We start from the raw sequence: 9056 nt of genomic DNA, 5'->3' as shown, positions 1-9056 counted from the left end.
GTAGGCGGGCAAAGCCGTGGAACGAGAAAACGTTTAATGTAATATATTGGAACCAGCTTCCTGCAGAAAATGCTGCAGGAGGAAAACAAAGTGGTCAGGATCTGAGGGGAAAGCTGAGAGTGGCTTTGAGACATGGAGAGATACTGGGTGGAAGAAAATGTGGGCTGAAAACACAATTGCTGGCAGACAGGTCCAGCCCTCTGAGTGCATATGCTCCATGAAACACATAGAGAAAAGATACTTCCTGTGACTGGAAGGAAAATAGGTCCTGGTGGGTGCTGGGATTGTCTGGATCCAGCAAATATGTGTTTTGGAGAGGTCCAAGTTGCGGAGGGACAGCACATCAATCAAGGCAGTAACTGCTGCCAGAGAAGGGGGCAAGCGGATGGTTACAGGAGGGGGCAAGTGGATTGGGGGTGTGCTGAAGGTTACAGTGTTTATCACCGCGGCAGAATTTCATTCGGATCCGGGAGCGCTTTGCCTGGCACAATGATCTCTGCACAGGTAGGACAGACCCACACGGGCCGAGACAGCGCTCACCTGGGCGGTCCCACGCGGACCCCGAGAGAAGAGCTGGGTGTTCCAGCCGAGCCGTGCCCCGGAGATCGGGCACCGGAGAGCCTGGCGGAGGCGTCCAGCAGCCTTGGGGCTGCTCCCCCGCGGGTATCGGCCCCGCTCTCCGCCGCCGTCCCGGGCCGACCCCGCCGCAGCAGCCGCGTCACCGGCCCCGCCGCGGAGCCGCGCCGAGCGCCGCCAGTGCCCCGTGCCCGGTACCCCGGAGAGGCGGGTAAGGACGCGCTCGGGACGGGACGGGACGGGATGGGACAGGACGGGGGTCCCCACCGCCTCCCGGGCGCTCTGCCGGGCTGGAAGGGCTGGCTGAGCGCTGGCGGTGCGGGAGCTGCTAGGTGTCTTTCTCAAGGACAGTCGAAACTAGCCAAAGGGAGAGATTTTAATTATTATTTCCCCCCCCCCCCCCCCCCCCCCCCAGCTACATAAGAGTAAACTTCTCAGTGCATCAAACCGGTCAGATAAATCATTGCCAGTTCTCCTTCTGTGAAACGGTCCAGCTTTGGATGCTCTGACATCCAGTGGCAGCCGAAGTTAGTCATGTGTGGTTCCTGCTTTCAGGGAAACCTCACAGAGCTCCAGCTTTAGAAATGCAGAGCGGTTTCCAGAGGATTCATGTCACTTTGGGTTATTTAATGGAACTGCCGAGATAATGGTGTGAGCTTCCAGAAAAAAACTGTGAGGAAGCCCACATTCACCACTCCTTGGAAAGAAAAGCAGGAATTTTTAATCCAGTAAAATCTCTTTTCTGTTGTTAAAGAGACATCATATTGTAAGCCTTGAAATAGATTCAGGCTGGATGTTCTCATTCACTTGGTACTGATGCAATTCAGAGATGTTTATTTCCTGTAAATACTCCCCTTAGTCTGGAGAGGGGGATTTCCGAAGTGGTATCTCCAAAGATTAAACTGCTCTGAGGAAAACGTTTAATTGGGAATTCATAAACCTCCTAAGAACAGTCATCTTTAACCCTTTGTATGGAAACCGTAAGCCTCTGTTTGCCAGAAACTTGAAATCAGGTTATAACAGGTTGCAGGGTAATAGCTTGGCAAATGGAGAGCCAAATGTGTGAAACAGGATAAATGGAGTAATCTGGACTGCTTGACCCAAGGTTTCTCTAGCCATTACACAGCCCAGGAGTGAAGAAGCTAGACTGTGTTGTTGTTCAGCCATCTGACATGTTTTCTTTCATCAGGAACTTCCAGGGAAAATGCTTATCGGAATTGCTCTGTCTGCAAACAAACAAGTCCTGTGGCTGCTTCTCAGTTTTCAGCACTGGAAAGGCATCAAAAGAGGAAATCATCCTTAGTACAAGGAGCTGGGATGTTTTATAATTTTGTTTGTTTGTTTCTGTCAGTGGCTCCCATCAGGAAACTGGCTCAAACAGCTGCCATGAAGTGTCCTGGACATATAGAGAGCTCACGACTTTTTTTTTTTTTTTTTTTTTTTTTTTTTTTTTTTTTTTTTTTTTTTTTCTTTTTTTTTCTTTTTCTGGAAAATGCCTTAGCCAGAGAGGCCAGGATTTGGAAAATGCCAGTTTTCCAGAATCCCACCATTAAGGTATCCTCTCTTGTCCTCTTTGGAATTCCCTAAAGGACTCTGCAAAGATGCAGTGCTGGTCATGCCATCTGATTCACCTGAATGCAAAAGTCATCCCTCACAGGTTAGGCTTAAGGAATTGAGGGGGAGGAGGGTCTGTATTTATCCCATTTTACATTTTATTGATGCCTTGTATAAAGCAGGGGCTTTGGATTTTGCTCTAGTTCAGTCAGAAAAGTAGTAGTTTTGGGAAATGTGAACTAGTGTGGGATAATGTGGTAGGGCAGGTAAGAGCAGACAATTGATGGTAAAACCATAAATTTGACATATTAATTGTGTTCAGCACTATCTGTGAATTTCATCTGTTAAGGTGGGAGAAGATGAAATTCACTGAGGCCTAACAGAAACCCAGCCCCATTCCAAGCTACCTTAGGAAGCTACAAGATTCCATGGCCTCTGTGTACAATGCAAAACAATTCTGCTTGGCTGCTTCTGTAAGTGCATCAGCACCATGGAAGAATGCACAGAAGTGCCTTAACAGCCTTGTCTCTTCTTTGCAATAGTCTAGAAATGCTACTTTTTGCCTAGTGCTTTTACTACCAAATTAAGCAAAACAGTGAAAACAGATAATGGGATGAGTAATATTAAACAGGTTGATGTTTAGTCTTATTTGTTCTGTGTAGCTGCTTGGCCTTTTTACTTCTCCTACAGCAATGCTCAGGTGTCTTCCATGGCTCCTGGGTGTTATTCTCACAGCAGCCACGGTCCTCCCATTCACCTGAATGCAGCTTCAAATAAGATTTAAGAAAGAAAAAACTTAGTACATTTTGCCATGTACCTTTGAGAAGTCACAAACCTGGCTCTGGTCCCAACACTCAGCAAATTCAAGAGCTATTAAAACTCTTGCAGAGTAAGTCAAAACCTAATCCTGACTGCAGTTTCTCTGTTGAGGCTGGCTGAGTGGAACATGTGCTGCATCGAGGCTTCAGCTTTCCCAGAGTGGGAATAACGAGCACACTCAGGACCTTGTATATAAGATCTCAGTTTGGGAAGCCTGGGTGCTTCCCCACTCAGCGGAGTACCAGGCCTGTGTAAGCACAGCTAGAGCCAGATGGGTTGGGCAACACGAATGAGTGCTTTAAACTGCTCCAAAATGAGCCCTTGCCCTCCCTCTTTTGACACAGCTGACAACTTCCTTAATTTCAAGCCTCCGGCCATCTAAAATGCTAATTAGAGCACTTAAAAAGATTTCAGTCTTCCTTTGGAGATATGTTAACAAAATCATCAAAGCACTAACTGTATTTTTCTTCTAACTTTTCCTTCCCCTCAGGGCACAGATATCTCTCTGTCAGGTTACAAAAAAGCAGTTCTCTGGATTGCAGAAATCAGCTCCCAGTTCCAGTTTTACCCATAAACGTTCGCCTTAGCCACCAGCATCTTCAACAGGCTGTTGGCATCAGTAAAGGTAAAGATTTCTGTCAGCTTTTCCCTGTCTAGATTACTGACTGGGAATGTAAGGAGCATGTAATCAGTTTATACACAAAGCAGGGATGATGTTTGGCAGTAGATTTAGGGAGCAGTCAGGGTCATTGCTGGGAAAGGCCATTAAGCAAATATATATATATATACACACACACATATGAACTTGAGTGTTCGATGAGGTTCCACTGACCTCATTAGAATTGTTTGTGTGAACTTAGTCCAACTGCTGTGGTAAGTACAAAGAACTCATCTGGTTTTCTCTGCTAAACAGAAATGACTCCCATTATCACTTTTAATATTCTGGGTTTTAGATTACTATTTTTAATTAAACAGTGGGGCTGTTCTTTTCTGCCACGGAAGCTACAGCAAAGGTAGGAATTGAGCTGAGCCTTGCAGCTCCCAGTTCTATATAGGTTGATACTGGCATATAGAATCACAGAATCATTAAAGTTGGAAAAGGCCTCTAAGATCATCGAGTCCACCATTTGACTGATCACCACCCTATTAACTAAACCACAGTAATGTGTCACATCTAGTTGTTTCTTGAATGCCCCCAGAGATGCTGACTCTCCTACCTTCCTGGGCAGCCTGTTCCAATGTTTAATAGCCCTTTCCATGAAGAAATTCTTCCTGAAGTCCAACCTGAACCAATATCTGAAAGTGAGGAGCAACATTGCAGTGTAAATACTGTGACATTGCAGAGTCTAAAAGTTGTGAGAAACATGAATAAAAATGGCACCTGTAAGAGGATTTATTCTGCTTCACTTTGAATTTTCTTGTTCTATTTCCAGCTTCTGTAGCTAAACTAATTCAGAAGCAACTGTAACTTAAATGAAAGTTTGAAACTTGTGTATGTATCATAGAATGACAATTATTTCCCCCAAGAGTCTTATCTTCTTTACTCAGTGTTTTCTTCTTCTCCCTTCAGGCCCAATTAAAATATCTGCAGTGCATTGCAATTTCCTGTCTTGTCCTTGCAGCAAAAAACCAATGACGATGAGGTCTGTATGTTTCATTTTAAACACACTAAAAGTTGTTCATATTTCCAGGTCTTTCAACAACTTTGACATAATGAAAAAATGTAAAATTGTTTACCCTAAGTAGTCCTAAAGAGGTGAGAATAGCATTTTCAGTCCTATTTCATTGTTGCTCCAAAGAATTGTGACCTTTAGGGATGAAGGACTTGTTTTTGTTTATGTCATGGATGTGTTTGTGTCCTGCTCCCAAACCTCTCTCTCCTCTTTTCAGAATCCATGGCTGACAGTAGAGCTTAGTCTGAGAGGACAATCAAGATGCACATCAGAGGGCTGTAATTCCCATGCTGTAGCTCCTGGGAGGGCACAGCAGGTGTGACAGAGCAGAGGCTTTTCAGAGGAAGCTTTAAATAGATGCATTTGCTCAGAGCTAAAACTGGTTTCTGAACCCAGTGAGGAACTGACTCAGGTCTGCACCTCAAGATGAGAAAGTCAGAAGCTAGCGAGAAATTACACAGGATATCTCTCATGGTAAAAATGCAGTGATAGACTTCTGCAGGCACTTACAAGCATTAGCTAAAAGCATTTCAGATTGCATTCCTCCTCTTTCCTTCCTTCTGCTTTGCAAAAGAAGAGGAAAGCCAGGAGCTGGAGTCAGATATACACATCTCTTCAAACAGCCGCTGTGGCAGTGAAATGCTCTTCGCAGCCTTTCTTAGGTGGTGTTACAATGAAGTTACTGTTCTTTTCCTCTCAGCTACAAAGGATAAGCTGTGCCAATGACCACAGGAAACAAGACAACCACAGCAGGCCTTGTAAAACAGGCTGACAGGAAGCCTCCTCTGAGGAAAACTAGTGGTAGCAGGGAAGGTGCATCACTGATGCCACACTGGGGAGGCTCGCAGCATCATTCTTGCTGTGGGCTGGGTCCGCAGCAGCTGCCCTGGGGTCAGCAGGGACCACTCTTCATTTAGGATGGGAGGTACCTAGGATGAGATCTCCTGAATGAGCATTCTGCTTAACAAAAACTTGTGTAAACTGGTCAGGTCCCTTCACAATACAGAGAAGCGCACACAGCACTATATAGGACGTTGGTTTCTTTATTTTTTTTTTTTTTAATTTAAAAATGTTTTTACAGGTAATACCATCAGTGCAGACGCTAGCGGTGCAGAGCAGATGTAAGCACTCTCCAGCCGAGATCTTGAGAATGGAAAGAATTTTACTGGATAAGCTTCAGTGGGATCTTTACACAGAAACACCAATGGATTTCTTAAACATTGTAAGCACTACGTTTTGCAATGTTTTTTCTTTAAAGAAACAACTCCTTATCAAATAAGACTAAAAAACACAGATGCACACACACACCCACTCACACATCCTTCCCAAGATGCTTGGCAAACTACCTATTTCCTATCTATCTTCAAGCCTTTTAAAGAATATTACAGTAATTATATTTTAATTTTTTTTTAATTTTCTACTATTTAAAACCTTCTATTTTGCTCAAAAAAACTTACTCTCATCTTTAAAGGAGAACTGAAGGGACATTAAAAAGATTCTCATAATGCACAACTATATGCCTTCTTTATTTTTTTTTAAATACAAGCTGCAAAAATATTTCTAACTATTTCCCTTCTATTAATACTGTACATACAAAGCTGTCAGAGTTTTGCTACATTTCCCACATAGGTTTTTTTCTTAAACCATTTTCCTTTTCATCCCACTAATTATTCATTTATGCAATGAGAATACCCTGGTCTGGCACTTAGTTCACATTGCAGTTACTAAACATTTAATAGAAACAATTAAACTTCGTCTTCAAGAAACGATCATGTACTAGTAAGGCAAAATTCATGTGATATGAACATATCCTGGATCCCTATTTTAAGGTTATGTGCAAATATTAAGCCATTTTAGGCTGCTGATTGTTAAAACTGCCTTTCCTAAGTCCTTGTTTCCTTGGTGAATTCAGAGTGCAGTATTACTGGTTTTACTGGATTTGGAGCTGCTGTCCTGAATTGAATCTCCTGGATAGCATTCTGGATAATGTAGAAACCTCAGAAATTGTTAGGAAACATAGACCTTGTACATTCATTATCACCTCAAAAAAACAGTTCAATGATTGGCAAGTACGAACACAAAACACACAAAAAAAATGGTGGGGGAAGCCTTCAAGTTTCCTGATATGAGATGAAATTCATCTGTACTTCTGGGTGATGACATGAAAACATAAACTTCACTAACCTCTGCTTTTCTTTTCATATATATATGTGTGTATATATATATGTACACTTTATCTTCTCTGCAGTTCCATGCCATGGTGATGTCCAGCTGGCCCCATCTCCCACCCAGACTGCCTCAGAGGAATCCTTCCCTCCACGTTGCACTCTTGACCAAGCAGCTGCAGCACTGTATGGCCTGCCACCAACTTGTGCAGTTTAAGGGCTCCACGTTGGCTTTGGTGATCATCACCTTGGAGCTGGAGAGGCAGACTCCTGGTTGGTTTCCTGTTATTACTGATCTGCTAAAAAAAGCACAGGTAGGAAGCAAAATGGCCTTTGGTCACAAATCCTGAAGGCAGGACATGATAAATGAATAAAGCCATGTGTATTTACAGCCAGTATTGCATTTCAGCAGCTCCTGAGACTTGTGTCCTTGTCCTGCCTTTGCTGCAGACCTTGCTGGTGCTAACAAAAGGGAACAAAAGTGCAGTTCAGGGGTGGGACTGGGGAGAGGGATGTCCCTTTGGCAGGGAAGGGAGGGTTCCAAATTCTTGGCCATGTATGCCTGCATCCTGAGCCAGGAGAAATTCTCTCACAATGAGAGAGCCTGAGAGCACCTAGAAATCTGCCCAGTTTCCTCAGCCTCCCTCTGAACACTGAGAAAACTTTTAAGTACAGTCACATAGGTCTAAAAATAGAATCAGTTTGACTTCTAATGATTCAATACAAGCTCTATATTTTTTCTTTCTTTTTAAAGCTTTTCCCCAGTTTCATAAAACACATGCCTTTTAAGAGAGCACACTTAGAAGGCTAAAGACCCAGGCTGTCAGCTTGCCATCCACCCATTTTAAGGTCTTGAATTTGTCTGAAATAACCTGGCCTCCTGCTATCCCTGCTGCCTGCTGTTTCCTGCAAAGAGGAAGCACTTGCCCAGGTTCTGTGTAGTAGAAGGAGTAATCACAGTTATAGGAGTAGTTACCAGGAGCTCCTGGATAAATGTTTTCCATCAGGATCAACAGCATATTGCTGCTATGCATCTACTGAGGCATACAGCCTGTCCCTGCCCTCCCCCTAATTACAAAGTGACAGGAGCAGTGGCCAGACAAAGAGTCATTTATCCAGAACTTACAACAAATCTGCATCTTTCTTTACAGGTGAACAGCACTGAATTCATCCACTGCAAAGAGCTTGTGGATCTAGAGTTAATGTGCTTGCAGCCACCCAATGCTGTTCATATTTTCTATCAGCCAAGGTGTGCAGGGCCATCCCAAGGCAAGGCTACCCTGCCATCACCCTTCTGGAACAGAAAAGCCCCCAACAAGGGAGGTTGAGGGTTGCTGTGAGCCAGCCTGTTTCAGCACCTTTCACACCTACTACAGCCCAAATTCCTGATCAAACCACTGAGACTGAAGAATGCTGTGATGGATTCAGACACCTGCACAGTGAGGATGGGGAAGTGAGTGCTGGAAGGATGAACACAAGAGGCTCGTGCCCTCAACTGAGCTGTCCCTGTCCTCCCCTACAGCCCCCCTAACAGGACTAGTGGAGAATTACTGCCTTGGAAGCAGCACCTGCAGAACCAGCAGGTCCCAGCAAACAGAACAGCCAAAACAACAGGGCAAAAGTGTCACTGTGCTTCTCAGAGGATAAAGACACTTCGTAGTATCAGTCTATTTTTTTATGTCCTTCCTAAGCAGTGTGTGCTACCCCTCAGTTTTAAGATTATGTAAAGACAGAAAGCTGGGAAGGGGATGGACTTGGTCACAGTCCTGCAACCCAGGGATCCAGTTGGCAGGCAGCTACAAACTTCATGGAGAACCAAATGCCTCAGAGTTTATTTTTAAAACAGCCATGATGAAGTTTGACAGATTGAGCCTTTCATCCAGCTCATACCATTGTTCTCTCATTAGAGCTAATCTGGCTCGGCCCATGGGAGCTGAACAGGAGCTGCTGTCGAGGAATGGGCAGCCCCCACTGCTGCCTCTGCAAGAGTTCTCAGATGGAACCAAGGTTTTGATTCAACAGTGAGAAGCTTGAATCAAACTTCCAGTTTTCCTTAAGGCCTTATCTTGTAATCCAGGGGTCTGGGATCTGCTTTTTCCTGGTTAAACCATTACAGACTCTATCACAGTTACTTTGAAATGTGGGAGATGACTTCTTGTCTACAATCACCATTGCCTTGGGCTCCCACCAGCATGTGCTGGTCAGGATTTTAAAATTTATTCTGTTTTACCAGACTAGACAAAATAAAATGCCTTTAATAATTCCCCTC

At 44.1% G+C, this 9056-nt stretch overlaps 1 protein-coding gene across 1 annotated transcript; it reads left to right on the top strand.

Annotated features, from left to right (window-relative positions):
* Positions 1-2138: 2138 nt before the first annotated feature.
* CCNI2 (cyclin I family member 2) lies at positions 2139-9052 on the top strand. Its single transcript, XM_053991268.1, is given in 9 exon segments — positions 2139-2233; positions 3440-3574; positions 4520-4573; positions 4575-4592; positions 5704-5844; positions 6871-7101; positions 7939-8024; positions 8026-8083; positions 8085-9052. Coding segments are annotated over 9 exon segments (999 nt in total). The 5' UTR covers positions 2139-2191; the 3' UTR covers positions 8319-9052.
* Positions 9053-9056: the final 4 nt, after the last annotated feature.

Source organism: Vidua macroura, chromosome 15 (genome assembly GCF_024509145.1).
Source record: "Vidua macroura isolate BioBank_ID:100142 chromosome 15, ASM2450914v1, whole genome shotgun sequence".
NCBI lineage: Eukaryota > Metazoa > Chordata > Aves > Passeriformes > Viduidae > Vidua > Vidua macroura.
Note: the sequence above shows the minus strand (reverse complement) of the source record. Positions and strands in the feature narration are given on the sequence as shown.